General features: G+C 48.0%; 1 protein-coding gene across 1 annotated transcript in view; it reads right to left on the bottom strand.

The window, feature by feature from the left end:
- The window catches only part of LOC148051637 (uncharacterized), a 230,461-nt gene that overhangs the window by 194,395 nt on the left and 20,844 nt on the right, over positions 1-15,222 (bottom strand). The window contains exons 9-12 of the mRNA XM_087736880.1: positions 13,340-13,520; positions 9,142-9,391; positions 8,751-8,916; positions 8,054-8,094 (exon numbers count right to left, since the gene is read on the bottom strand). Of these exons, the coding sequence (XP_087593006.1) occupies positions 8,054-8,060 (7 nt within the window). The 5' untranslated portion in view covers positions 8,061-8,094; positions 8,751-8,916; positions 9,142-9,391; positions 13,340-13,520. The remainder of the gene's footprint in view (positions 1-8,053; positions 8,095-8,750; positions 8,917-9,141; positions 9,392-13,339; positions 13,521-15,222) is intronic.

Here is a 15,222-nt window from a genome sequence, read left to right as displayed (position 1 = left end):
TCGAGATCCCCGACACGACTTGCACGCTACGGAATTTTGAGCATCGGGGCCTACAGCCCTAGCCTTATGTCAGGGAGTCCTCTAAACACCCTCCTTGTCTCTCACGATAACTGATGAGTTCTGAAGTACTAGACGTCCAGTGGGCCAGAGGACTGTGGCGTCTGCCTCCGCCTTGTACGTCGCATCTAACTCCAGCAGAAGAAAGTACCCTGGGCAGCGTTCATTTCAGGACAACTCGCTAAGAACATTTTGCCTAATTAAATACACTTCATTCCCCACAGAACAGCAGATCTCTCGACGCTAGAGAAATTGTATCGTTTCCTTTCAGCGAGACGGTCGTGCTTTTCCAAAAATGTAAATTATTCTTGCGGGGAGGAAGAGAGAGCGGCCTGGCAGAAAGAGCGATATTTGGCATGATTAGCTTTCTTGCTGTCTCGCATTTGTCTTCTGCAAAAAATCTGATGTGGCAGCTTGTTTAAAACTTGTTTATTGGGAAGAGGTCATAAGCTGAGCGCTGTTCAGAATAGGTCAGGCATCTGATTAAAGGTTGAATAAACTGAAATGCTCCACATGAATCTCTGAGACAGAAGCTTGATGAGGAGAGCGAGCTTGTCTTAGAAAAATGTTGCCAACGACCTAACATCGCAGGCAGCCAGCAGACTGCAGTACCGGTTAAAGGAGCAGGAAGATTAAATAATTCTGCTTGTCGGCGTTAACAAATGTGCGGTATTCTTCTTCTGCACTTCAGGACGGGCTCTTGCTGGAAGAAAGCCCCTCTCTAAAAGGAACATAGTAAGAAATCATGCCAGCCTTGAAGAACTGATAGGCACAACAGACAGGAGAAAAAAGAACATCTTGAAAGGATCTGCAAAACAAAGGGGAAGGAAAAAAAAAAACCAAAATCAGCGGCTTATCCCAGGCCTCGTACCACTCCAGCGGGAGAGAAGAGAGCTGAGTTCACATCTCCCGAGACCCAGCCCAGTTCCCCCAAAGGCCTTCCTTCCATCTTTTGTGCTTTTCGCAGTACGTGGGAAAAATGAAAACCAGTTAGGGAGGGGTTCTATGTTACATGTTGTTGCTGTTGCTGTTACACATTCCTGTCAGCTCTGATGGGATAACTTGAGCTGTGCTTTCCAAAACTTCGGAGACTGCAGTCTGAAGTCTGGTGAAGGTACCAGGCTGATGTCAGTATTGTGGAACTGAGCCGTAATGCACTCCAAAGGTACAAGACAAAGGGCAATACGCTTCCTCTCCTCCTCCTCTCACTTTCCGCTTCTCCCTCCAACTTCATCACGAAACTATTGCAGAGAGCAGCCCGAAAAGGAGAAATTGCCTCTTTCCCGCAGTGCCAGCGTAATGCAGGTTTCCTCTTGCCGTCCCATGGAGCCTCCTGGTCGAGACCTGCAGCGTCCCGCTAGGCGGACTGAGAGAGTTCTTTGCATCTGGGACGAAACAACCAAAATCAATTCACAGCCCCCTTGTAAACTCCGAAGTAACTACTACTTGGGAAAAAAAACCAACTTCCAGATATTACAAGAATAAGAAAATGCTTAGGAAATAGAGTGGGGAGAGATCAAATAACATGTGAGAACTCCAAGTTTTCTGGCAGGCAGGAAACTCCACTACAAAAAGAAAATGGGACTGATTTTTTGAGAAGGATTTCCTGATCCACAGCTGTATAGAGAAGGAATGGCCAGATTAATCAAGGGCAAGCACTTGGTCCCTGCTGCCTCTCAAAGCCCAGAGCTCTGCCGCACTGCACCAGATCTTCAGCTCTCGAGCGTGCCGGGTCTCCTCGCGCAGTCCTCCCTTCGCAACAGCTGACCTCAGCGCTGTACACCGCGTTGCGATGCCGGGATGATTATTGAGTCGGCAAAGATCTTACAGGAGCTCTGACCCTTAATTTCTCAAGCCTCTCTCGTTCTTCAGAGCATGAAGTCCCTCTAACCTATAGAGTGCCAAGTAAACCTCTCCAATCGTTAATTCCAGGCAGGCTTTTGCTAAGGGTTCCCTGAAGCATAAGGTGCCTTCCTTCCTCAGAGAGTACAACAGCCCCAGCTGGGCCATAACCCGACCGCTCGTCTGCTTAGAGTCCAGCACGGACAACGGGGACTTCTCAAGTCCTCCTCCTGCCCTGCAGCGATGACTGGAATAAACCACCAAACCTTCTGTGCTCTGCTTTGTCCAGTTGTACAACAGGAGCCGGGCAGGCACCGTTTATGCCACTTAAATTACAACTGTCATGCGTTACCGGGCCTGCTTTCCAGCATGCGAAGCACTGCAAAGTGCAGCGACTTTTTAACAGATACTTAAAATTCCTCAGGCGAGACATTTATTATTAAGAAGCCAGGAAGTGACGAGAAGCCCGAGTAAGGCAATAAGGATGCTTCTGACACGTGGCGTGTATTTTGCCCACAGCCTTCAATACAGCGGTTCTGGAAAAAAAAAAAAAAAAAAAAAAAAAGACAGCAGCCATACCAGCACAGCGCACAGCTCCTCACCTCGTACAATGCTAAACTTAGCCTGTTTTCCTTGAGGGGAATACAGTTCTGGCCTGAGAAGCACCCCAAACTTATGCATTTTAGAGACAATCCAGCCTGAGCAGGTTTTTTGCACAATAACAGAACAGCGCTGGCTGCAGAAACATAAAAGGTCCGAAAGCAGAATCGCCTTCTAAAAACACAAAAAAAGCGTTCTACTATAAAAGAGCGCAAAGCACTGGCAAAATGAGAAGGAGGCAGAAGACTCGCGCTCCCCCACGCCTTGTCCCTTCTGCTCTTTAGATACACTTGCAGGATTTTCTCCTCCCCCCGCCGCTCAGGACATGCCTCTCTCACATACTCTCACACTCTCTCTGCCTCCTCGTTGTAGTCTCCGGCAAAATGGCAGAGGAAGGGAAAAGTGACAAGCTTATAAGAAAATGAATATCTCATTCTGTTTGAATATTACATTAACCCCCAAGCTCCGCTGCTTCATTTGTCAGCTTTTTCAGAGCTCTCCATCTCCCCAGCACCCCTGACCTGGTTGCTCTGATTAGGAATGATCAATGTGCACATTTGCGGTGGAGCTCTTTGCACGCTGCTAGACCCTCGGCCTTCAGTCACTCATGCAGATAATAACGGCAGTTCGAGTCACTTGCCCATAACTCCAAGCTTCATTAAACAGGGGGGATGTCACCGAAAGTCCCTTTAACTGTCTTCTCGCTTCTCCGCAAGGGAAAAAAAAACTGACAGTGCTGAGAAATGGGATTTGGGATATAAATAAAATCCTGATTTGGGTATCGCACCGAATGCCTGCAGTTGGCCTGTGCCTGCGTGCAGAAGTCTCCTGGTTCAGCGAGGGTGGGAGGAGAGGCAGGCTGGGCCGAGCATCGCCTGACAGGGGCTTTGCACAGGAACATGCCTGAGGTCAGGAACAGCTTCAAAAGGCATGGTTTCCCCCGAACGGAGCAGGCGTTAGAAAGAGACCCCTGTCAATCACCACCGCTGCTGCTGGCTGTCACGCTTCTGCACCAGAGGTTTGTTTTCTGGGTACATTATTGTGTCTGCTTGCAAGCCATGCCGCACGCTACACAGCACAGTCATCTTCGCTCAGAAAAAATCCCTGCTCTGAAAGACGCGGGTCTTCTGAGAGACTTGATCTACTGCTTTACAGGCAGAAATTGTTACTTGCTCAAACTGGCGATCCAGGCGGCGGCTGCACGGAAGCTCCCAGCACAGTCAACAGGGAGGGGAAAGCACAGGAGCAGACCGAGCCCTGCACCCCAGCTGGCTGCTGCAGAGAGCAGCCAGGCATTTAGGGCTCCGTTCTGATCGTAGGCATTGATCCTGCGGGCCGTCCCCTGCCCTCCGTCTGCACGTATCGCCCACTTGACAGGTAGGAAACACCAAGGCCCTGGCTTGCTGAGCTTGTGCGGTGGGCTGTCAAGGGCCCCTGCAGGAAAACCTCTCCATCAGGATTCAGCTCTGGGCCCCCTGTCGCCAGAAAACATCAGCGGGAGCTCTGAGAAGAATCAGAAAGATGCTGAAGCAGCTGGAGGGTTTGAGTCAGGGTGTTGGGAAGCGGGAGGGGAAACACACACACAGGAAAGTGTCACTTTAAAAAGGGAAGAAGAAATCTGGACAGGTACGCAGTGCTGCAGTACTGGCCACGGGGCAAAACCTGTTTATTTTCCCTCCCCATTCTAATGTCCAAAGAGTGGTTAAGTGAACCAGTGGAGGAAACTGCAGGGACAGAAATTAAACTCGAGCCTCCAGGACTTCAGCCCAGGGCTTTCCCCGCAGTTACAGCACTCCTAGCCCATGGATGAAGGAGAATATTTTAACAGACTACAAGTGTCTGTAGGGGGCTGACCCCACCAGGAAGAGCAACGACTGAAGATAACGAGTAGTCTGAAACGCGTGAATAAAATATTACATAGCTAAAGGGTCATCGCAGCCTTTTGTGGGCTAGCGCAGGCCTCCCTCTAGCCCCACCTGTGCCATTTATAATAAAGAACAGAAGTTTCTCCCTCTTCCATTTCAGATGGAAGTAAATTAGGGAATGAGCCCCCAGCCTTCAAGATTTTCCCTCGACCTGAAGAAGGTGGACCTTAAGGTCCCATTTTAAAACGTACGTAAACTCTCAGACTGGGAGCCCAAGAAACAGTAGGACGTTTACCATAAAGCCCTGAGGTAAAAGACTGTCTTGCACAGATCCGCTGCTGTCCGAGGGGGTTCTCGTTCAGAGAACGAGCCACATGAACACTTGCTAGGAACAGGAAGATCTGCTACGATAAGGGCCTGTGTCGTTACGGTACACACAGCCCCAGGCAGCTGTTCGGGGAACTCGCTGTCTGACCTAACGCTTAAGCTACCTGAAGCTATTACACAGAAAAGACGATATTAAGAGAGGTCTGCGAGACTAGACTAGAATTGAGCTCGGTGCTCCTGAGGTCCAGCCCAGGTTTCCTCCTAGCTCTTCACAGCTTTCCAGGGTTGGATTTCAACCAATCCAAACATTTAGGCACCTTTGGATTTCAGTTTTCAGTCAAACTCCATCTTCGGCTTAAAAGAAATACCCCCTTTGCTCTAGAATAAAGACCACCGTCTTCACCCAGAGAAAATGGTCCAACACTCGCAAAGATTTAGGGCGCCACCTTTTTGAAAAGCTGTTTTCTTTCTCCTTGCAGTTGAATTTCCCAGAGGAAACGCGCTGTTTTCACAGATGAACAGCCTGTGATATTTCCCATCTACCCTAAAAATGAAATAAAAGTCTGATGAAGCATCAAGGGAAAAACAAGCCTTTCATTCGATATTTTCCCCTAGGAATGAAACTCAAACCCCACAACAACCCAAACCCAATCCTTTGCATTCCCAAGCCGTGCCAGATATTTCCCTGTCAACTTGTTCACCGAGGCCCGAACCCTCATAACTGTACATGACTACTTCTCATCCGATGCCCAGGAAGCGCACTTCCTACAGAGCACCGTACAAATCGTCCCTCCGCTCCTTCAGCGGGTCCGAGCTGGGCAGGGCTTTCCAGCAGCGCCTGAGGACGAGTTCTGCAGCCATCGGCTCCCCTGTCAATCTCTCCGAGTAGATCCTTCTGCGCACTTCAGCCGAGCGCTGTGCTTCTCCTGCTCGGGCATGTTCCATGGGCACAGACAGACTCGCCCGGATTTCAATGGACTTCAGGGCAGGCTCACGTACCGTCACCTCCGCTAAGAGGAGGTACGTATTCAGCGCAAACAGAAGCCGCTTCCTTTGGGAGACTCCTGACCCCAGACAGAATTTCCCTTGCCTCGTACCACGGCCCGCAGAATGAGCCACTGTCTTTAAAACAAACACTCCAATGCTGTGCTTCTCATTAGCCCCAAACTTTTGTCCCCTTATTCATGGGAAGGAGTACCTTGGCCATCAAGCAATCATTTCAGTGGCGCCTCACTGAATAGTGCCTTATTTATATGTGCGGGGCCTGCCTGGCCTGCCGCTCTGTTTGGCTGAACTCCATTCTAGCTGAAACAAGACACAGAGAGCATCAGGATCAGGCCACAAAGACGACTTTAAAGAGAGGCAACAAGCACATAATAAAGCCACATGACAACTGATCGTTACAGAAGGCTGTCCCCTACAATCAGAGAGTGATGTATTGCAAGAGTTTTCATCACGGTTCTCCCTGCTTTATCGAAATCCAGTCATCCCTCAAGTTCAGATGATTTCTGTGCTTTGCTGTCATTTGCTCCCGCTCTGCAGTGCTGACCACAGGACAAGGAGCAGACCGATCAAGAGTCCAGCCGTGGCGCCCGGCAGCCGGAGCAGGAACACTTCTACACTAAACCCGCCTCTCCTTGTCCTGCTTTAAAGTCAGTGAAGATCACCGGAATACCTCGACATTCACGGTATCACGTAGCGTGGTAACAGCTCAAAGATCAAAAGCACGTTAAACGCCTTGATTAGGCCCACCGTTTTATCCTCTTTCTTTTAAGGACAGCCCCGGTCTCCGGTGGGAACCACAGCACCGCACAGCAGGTGAGCCCCGAACCCGCCACGTGCAACCGTATCCCAGACAAGTCCCCAGTTCCGTAAGGGCTATCGGGCTGCCCCCACAGGAGCAGCGGCAGGTAACAGAGAGAGGAACGGGGAGAGGGCGGTTCCAGCACCTATACCACTGAACTGAGACCCGTATCCAGCAACCAAGGTTAGCTCTGAGAGGACAGCGATATTCATACTGACGCGGTCAGATATTTTATGCAGGTTCAGCGCTATTTAACTACTCCGAGCCAAAAACCAGCCCTGCTGTCCAACAAGTCACGGTCCTCACTCCGATATCGGTCAGGCTGTGTCCCCAGACATTTTTATAAAGGAAGGTATTACAGTTTGGCAATCTGAATCCCACCGTGTGATTTATGAAAAGGGAGTATTGTCCAAGTTGCCCCCAAGGCCACTGAACTTTTACAGAAAGGAGGAGCGAGGGGGAGGAAAGGAATGTTGGACACAAAAAAAAAGAAAAAAGGCAATAAATATGACATGCTTGTGCTGTTTAAGGGAAGCGCAGCCTGAACCCCAACACCTGCTGGATGTAATGGACTCTGAAGTGTTGTTTCAGAATTAATCAAGTCATTTAAAATCATAGCTGTAGTCTCCATTCACTACTCCTGTGCATAAACGCGCTGATCCCGATACTAATCCATGTCGGGTGACTTGAGCAATATATCACCATAATTGCCATTTTAGGGCTGCAAATTGGAGCTAAAATAACCAGATGCAAAAGAGATGGCCATATCATACTCTCAAGATGGATCTTCAAAGTTCAAGGAGAGTTCAAGCATGGAAGAGGCAATAGAGAGGGGTCAAGTGTAAGGAGATTGTTCATGTTCAAGAGGAATTAACTTTACAAATATATTGTTTCTGAGGTGGTAATTGTACCATCTTACAGCTATTCATACCTCATTTAATCTTTGCATTCTTCTCAGCCATTAGAGTGATTGTTCCTCATTGAAATAAATTTGATTTTGACAAAATATTCTGTTTTAAAACTGCAACTAATTTCCCCAAGATTTTTTGCTTTAAAATAATTCTCCCTGAAACCACACAGCCCAGAACCAGCTACGAGATCTTCAAACTACAGGCTCGGGATCCGTGCGCGAGGCAAAAGCACCGAGGCTGCCGACTCATTTTGCTGGCAGGGAAATAGGAAGTCAGACTACCTTACGACGATTAACAAATGCGGAGCTCGAGATCCCGTCAAAAAGAGCGTTAAGAGCGCTGCTCTCGCTCAAAATAACGCGGTGTGTCTGCGGGCCTGGTCTGGAAGCTTCGAAGTATTCAAGCGCTTCAGCTACCGTGGATTTTAAGGTTACCGACACGGCGTTTTAGGATTCAAGGAAATGATTTCCCATATAACTTCACAGACAAAAGTTCGCATAAACAGAAAAGCCAGCTGTTCTCTGAAGAAATCAAGCCACAGACACAGAGCATTCAAGGGTGGGACTGTAACACCAGGAACAAACTGTACCGCTTCGTTTTGCCGAGGCTCACAGCAAAGTGAGTCTTCCCTAGTAAAATAAGCATACCTGCCATCAGAAAACAGCAGTCCTAACGCACCTCTGCCGTCCTGTAAAATCAAAAGAAAAGGCATTTTAATAAGCGGTAGGGCGAGCGCATAAGGAAGTTTTAAGCCGCTTATCAGCACTAGTTGAAGAAATTTCCTTATCTGAGAGGCTTCTCTTTTTAAGAAGTCAGACGAGCCCACAAATTATGTGTTCCTTTTCCCAGCTTCAAATTGCACCATTAAGGTACGATTTCAGCTTATTTTCTAACTACCGCCAGACCTAAGAATTACTGTCGGCATCTAATAAGTCATCTGCACAGCCGAGAGGCAAAACGCACGTACCACCGTTTCGATAAGGCTGGGGCTCACGGAAGACTAAATAGAGTCTCTGCTGCAAAGCTGTGATTTAAACTTGCTGCTGCTACAACTCCAGCAGACAAAGGGACGGCTTTTCAGCCAATGTAAATCATCACAGCACCATTGTACTTCGGAGAGCTATGCTAATTCATCCCGGCCAGGATCCGGTGACCTGAGCACGTCCAAACAATGGCGTTACAGAAAGCTAATGTGCTATGGGTTACTTGATAATTTCTGCAGCATAATTGGCCAACATGGAAACGTTAGAAATGACTGAAGTTCATAACTAATTGCAACCATTACCGAGACAGCATTATTTATGATTAACTGCATGTCGTAGGCCTGATTCTGATTTCACTCACATCTCATTCCAGTCAGTTTTTTGACAGGTAGCTTGTGACGTTTCCTGTGCGCCCAGCTTCTGGAAGAGGCCAGCCCTCGTGGCTACAGCTGTGTTTTCAGCATATCAAGTTCTACATCGTACTGAGAACGTCAGGAAAGTCAGGTCTTCGGTGCCTGAACTTTAGGCTGGGTGGAAAAAAGTCTGCGTTTAACTTGTTCTTTGATTTCCCCGTCGGCAGAACACTACTAGCCCACCCGCGGGGTCGCTGCCCGCCCCTGGTGCTCCAGGCAGCCTGGTGACTTGTCTGTCTCTTGACTCCCGTATTTACGCGGCTGGCAGCGGGGTGGGACTGCTGCAGCCTCATTTGACCAGCGCCAGCGCCAGGCATCACCTGTGTTTCAAATACTCACGTGCTGCTTTGTATGGAGCTGGAACACAGCAGACAGATTTCCTCAAGAAGCTTACATCGCATTTGCAGTCCAAAATAAATGGCTTGAGTTTCCAATTTTCTTCTGTAGGTCTGACCACCGAGTCTTGATGGCAGCTTTTGGGAGCTGGCTTCTCTTGGAAGTCTGCTTTCAACTATGGGTGCTCAGCTTAGAAACCTGGCGGGCGGGCAGATGACTCACGGCAGCATTACTCGAGTAACTCTGGAACTTCCTAAACAGAGAGAAAAATCAGCGTAAATTCAACCGTCGCTCGCCCGAGCACAGACACATATACACACGCGCGCGCACAAAGAAAAAAAAATATGAAAATCTATGAAAGTATGAAAAAGTATGGAAGTCCCCTGGTTGGACACGCTCGTTACATTCAACACGGCCAAGTCAGCGCCTGGAATCTCTTGTGCAGAATGAATAGTTGCATATCTTTATTTTCCCGAGAGCCCTTGTCTAAAAACAATCATCTGCAAATTGCAATTTTTCTCCACCTTTCATAAACATTGGCAATAGTGCAGCCCTCTCTCCCGCTCTCTTTTTCTTATTCAGGATATCAGGCAGATAAGAGTTATCAGTAAAGGTCATCCTCAATTTCTGTACAGAAATGATCTGTCTCCGGTATGTAATAAACATTTATCCATGCCTTTATTAGCTATATTGGATCTGACAGTTCTGTTAAACCATTTTCTTTCATTTTGCTAGGTCATGACGGTTAATGCTGCTAAAAAATCTCATCACTGCTTTTGATCACTGTATTGTCTTCTCGGTATTATCAGGATTTTGTAAAGGTAAGCACTGGCTGGAATGACCTATTAAAGTTACAGCCCGTTGAGTTCCTGGCTTTTTTCTCACCACAATAAAAAAGCGAAGGAGTGCAAAGCATAAATTCTACTTTCGGGGTTATATTTAGTTGTGCGGTTGACATTTAGTACAGCAGTCACTTTAAACCCACTTTGCATTGGTTTTGCTCCATCTTTTTCACATCCTTGAGCTTCAGAAATGGTGTTGGAAGCCACACCACGGCAAACGAGCCCAATTAGCAGGACCAGGAGGTGATGTTCCCAGTTACCCCCTACCATACCAGCAGCGCGTTAGGCATCCGCTCAGGATTTTTAAGCAATTCCCAGGATTTACGAAGCAGGCTCCATCTGCAGACTGAGAAGCATTTAGAGCGTGTTCATTCACTCTCACGTGCTCGTGGCAGAGCGGCACGTATTCCAAACGCCAGCGGTACTCAGCAAAGCACTGGAAGATATTCACGGTTCGGCACTTATGTCAGACTTGTTGCGCTTCCCGTCTCGCTCCAAGCAGGTCTATGTTTCAACCGCTACGACAGACTTTCTTTCAGCTTAACGTGAGTCAGCTGCATCTAAGCCCAGGGTGCCTCTGGCCTTGAACCAGAGGCCCGTTCCCCCACAGGCCAACCACGGGGCAAATCCAACCCACGGACCAAATCCAACCTCTGTCCATCCGGCAGGTTGTCCCCTCGGAAGTCAGGAAAGGCTGCTCACGCAGCAAACGCAAGAGCACTTTCCCCAACCCATTCTCAGCGAGCTGCAGGGGGTGAGCAGAGACAACGTCCCTGTCCCTTCGGCAGCAAACCGGCTCCCTGCGGTGGATCTGACGGACGTGCTACAGGGCCGGTAATTAAACTACTTCCCCTAGCTGAGGGGAGGCTGGTGGCACGTTGCGGTCAGGGAAGAGAGCAATGCTGACCCTCTCGGTCTCCGCTGCTGCGACTGCTTTGATTCTGAGCTGGGAAACAACATTTCTGTACCAAACAAACAAAAACGCGTCCATGTCCCTGAGGATGGGCCGCTCTGTCCATGCCTCCCGCCGATTTCCTGGGCTCCTCAGGAGCTCTACAGCCCTCTGTTAATGCTTTCTCTTTTCAAGGTGAAGGGAGTATTTCTGCACTCCGTGGTTCCCCCTAGCCAACGTCGTTACTGGCAACGCCAGCACGCGCTGAATTAATGACAGCGCTTGGGCCCAGCATTATCCTTCCGAGCGATCCACAGATCTTGGGCCGTGGATTCTCAGACAAGTTATGGAAATGAGCCAAAGCCAGAGTGAGGGGCCAGTATAACTCCCTCGGGAGCGGAGAAACATACGTACGAGGTCAGTTTTAATTAAGACGTCACAGCAGCCATTTGCAGAGATGGACATCTTAAAGTTATCCCAGGACACCGGTGCTCTTGGAAATGCCTGTATCCTTAAGGTTCAAAAGAAGAAAGGCACCAGCAACTCTGTGAGTATTCAAACAAGAGATCCTATAAGGACCTACACCCTTTTACAGAGACATCATGCCAAGGGTATTTAGGTGTCTCTTGCGATGGGTATGCACTGAACGCGAGGTCTTCCTGTTCTCACGGTGACTCCCAACACCGGCCAAGCGCAAAGCCACGGGGAATATCCAAGAGCATGCCCTGTTCACAGCTGCGGAGCCTTCACAGAACCGGGATCTGCAAAGGCAGTAACGGGAATGCAACTAACCTCCAGAATACCTGGGCAACTCTCATTTTCAATGCAACTCTGCCAGTCTCTGTGGGAAATTGAATATAAGTTTAGCCCGCTGTTCCATACTGTGAGGATTTGGGAACTGGCAAGCTGGCGCTGAGCAGAGGTCCTTTCGGCCTGCTGTCCTGCCAGCCACGGTAGCCAGAAACAAGAGGTTCAGAAGGTGCAGCTATCCCTCGTGATGGTTTGCAGCAGAAACCTGTCCCTAGAAGGAGCGCCTTCCTTGTCCCCATTGAGTTGTGAACAGCTTACACCCAGTAAACAACAAAAAAAACCCCACCGCAACCACTCTACTGACTGCAGAAGCGGGCAATATGAGGATACTGCAGACAGTCACAGTGACTTGACTGGAGCTACGTTAAATATTCATAGCTAAAAACCTGCTTTCTGCCTGAAGCCCCATTTTCAGTTACAGACTGTAACAAGGGGCTTGAGGTCAGCAGTATACAAGGGCATCGTATCTCTTCCCGTAAGAGGTATAGCGCTTTTCAATTTCCTCAAGCATCCCCCTATTCGGGAGCAACAACCCATGCTCTTCTCTGCTTCTCTCCAGTTGTACCCAGCTGTAGCTTCACTGACTTGCAACGGCAAACGGGGATGGACGAATGCAGCAACTCCCAAGAACAACAAGGAAAATGTTTTCCTAGTCACCACGACAACAGGCGTATCAAAAAGACAAAGCTCTCCGAGTGCTTCTCCGTCTGCTCTCCATCGCCCTGTGTCCTGCAAGTCCCTGGGTGCCACGCTCTGTGTGATATATACCTGCATCAGGAGGAGACGTCCTACCTTCTCGATAGAAATCAGTGTAACCTTGTATACACAGAGGCTTGCGTCTCTGGTGCCAGGACACTGGTAAGCCCCAGGGAGACGCAGGAATTCCCTACCCTGGCTTTCCGCGTGCCAAAAATCCCACAACTTTCAACAAAGGAAGATCAAGGGAGTTAACCCCGATGCCCCAGCTAACTTAACCCAAACCTTGTTCCCGGTACCCACATTGGGAGAAAGAGGCCTCTCTTCCTTGTCTCTAAATGGCCACCCAGCGTAACTATCTCCCCGTAATAATTCATGAACAGGCTTCAAATGGAGCAGGCTTGGAAGCGGAGGTTGGCTCAGACACGATTATCCTTTTCACCAGCCTAAGTTAGAAGTGCGGACAATAGACACACAGACCGAGAGGTGCACTCTGACCTTGACGTTTCAGACCACCAGGCTGTTAAACAAGAGGCAGGACCCCTGTGGTCATGGGAATCTCCAGCGTGTGTTTAAAACTGTAACGCTATATTTATTGGTGAACTTCACCTAAGCTATCTTTAACGTTTTTCAGGTGCGTATCTACTTGCAAAATTTTACGCGCTCTGTGTACGCGCAGACACGCACGCAAGCGTAAGGTGAGGAAGAGAAAGAGATAACTCCTCGTAGCAGCTTTTAAACGACTAGTCGGCAGCAGCTACTGCCTGAAAATTTTCATGTCTCGCCCCTGCTCCTTCGGTTCGGTCGATAAATAAAAATTTGCTACTGAGCTTTCTCACAGGGTAAATCTATGCCCCACCGAAGACAACAGTTCTGGCCCAGGGCTCCATTTCCTAGGTATTCCGCTTAAAAAAAACCAAGTGGTTTCTGTTGGCTGGGAGCCACTGAATTGTTGACTCACGTGCTACAGAGAATTCCTCTTAAGTAGCCAGCTCTGCCAGGCTTTGCTCACTCGCTGTACAGTTCTTCCTCTACGCGTCAGAACGGGACTCAAAGTGGATACGGGACAAATAGGTTTTGAAGGGCCAGTCTTCCAGGAGGACGGAAGTCCTGACGTCTGACTTCTATATGAGCCAGCAGATCTGTGCAAAGAAGCGAGACCATCCATTAAAATCACCTAATTGACCAACTTGCCAAGTTATTTGTCTTTAAAATGAGACATTTAACATATCCTGCTATATGCTGATGCGTTTTAGTAGCGGAGAATAAACACAGTCCTAAAAATAAAATCCGTATCCAGATAACGCAGCTAGTAGTTAATGATTACAATATGTGACACTTCAAATACACCGAGTCGATGACATTTAGCTGATTTGTCTTCCCTGGTTTTTGCTAAGCAGGTCGGCAAAAGAAGAAAAACGGCTGATCCACTAACAAGTTTAACACAACCTTGAAATAAATTGCATGCAAAAGTTAGAAGCCTGACTCAGTTTAATAGTTTAATCATTTATTCCTAGGCTTAACAAAAGAAAAAAAATTAAAAAATCCTGCCCTGAAGTCATTATCAGCATGATCCTCTATTTGAAGTCTTGCAAAATGTTCGAGGAACGGCCCTTGTGATTTGGCCAAAAGGAAACAACGCGCGCAGCGGCTCTATGCAGGCCAAAGAAAATGGAGACTCCCCGTATGGGAATATTAAATTATTATGGCTTTTGCAACAGGGGGCACAATTGTTAGTGGCCCCCTTCCTCTGATAGCCAAGCTATGTTCCTCCCTGCCGTGAGCATTCATTGTCATACCTAATATTTGCATGCTTTGATAATAATAAGATTGTCAAGATAATAGCAGGGAAGTTTCAGCAGAAACTCGATTTTCAAAAGCCAGCTGTGCATGGCCCCTGTCGCTTTTTCTAAGAAGATGCCTTCAAAAAGCAAAATTAAGCCTTGCTCATGAGAAAAAAAGAAATTATTCCCCTCCCCAAAAGAAGGAGAAGAAAGGAAAGAAGTGTCATTGGACAAGAGAAGGATGAAACCCACTTCCTGGAGAAATTATTTTTACATGAGTTTAAACTTCTTTTTGTTCCCAAAAGCATTTTGGTCGGTGCCAGCAAATAAGACTGCAAACAGAAGAGCAGGTCTTAAATCAGAGAATAATTACCTTTGTGAGCTTTATTGATTGCACCGATCTAGCTGAAAGAGTTTGGGGGCTTTTCTCTCTCATCCACCTTTTTGCATGACATAACCATTCAACAGCTCAAATGAGGTGGGACATAATGTGATTTTTGGAAAGAATGGTACTATTGTTGAAGTCCAAAAAATCTGTATTTCTTAGGGTTTTGGCAAACTTGCTCCTTTGTCCGCACAACATAATGGCTTAAAAAAAGAAAGGAAAAAGAAAGAAGTCCGCTCCCTCTCCCCTTTTGCCCTTTATCCCTATTTCAGATTATGTCATCCTGACTTATCAAGGCTGAGGGACTTCTGAACACTCGTGAAAAGGCCCTGCAAGGGTAAACGTCGTGGGCCGAGCCCTCGTCAGACAAGAAGCCAAACCTCTTCCCTGTACATCCGGAGGGCTACCCAGCAACCTGCGGCAGCTGAGGGACTGCGCTGCGGCTAGCGTTAGGCAGTCTTCATGCGTCTCTTCAGTGCTTTTTGCTCACTTTGGCCTCGTTTTACACTTCAGAGGATAGCTTTCTTTTTAAAGTCACCTGAATTTTAGTATTTTTCCCAGTGCCATACACTCCGCTCCAACTCCGCTGAGACGCAGAAATTAGATACGCGCTTCTGGGTTCAGGAACTTTCTTTCTGCGAATGGATTGCACTGAGATGCGGTGCTCTGTAGTAA

The sequence above is a fragment of the Nipponia nippon genome, unplaced genomic scaffold, assembly GCF_047370975.1.
Source record: "Nipponia nippon isolate SJK-2023a ecotype South Korea unplaced genomic scaffold, ASM4737097v1 scaffold_6, whole genome shotgun sequence".
Classification (NCBI taxonomy): domain Eukaryota; kingdom Metazoa; phylum Chordata; class Aves; order Pelecaniformes; family Threskiornithidae; genus Nipponia; species Nipponia nippon.
Note: the sequence above shows the minus strand (reverse complement) of the source record. Positions and strands in the feature narration are given on the sequence as shown.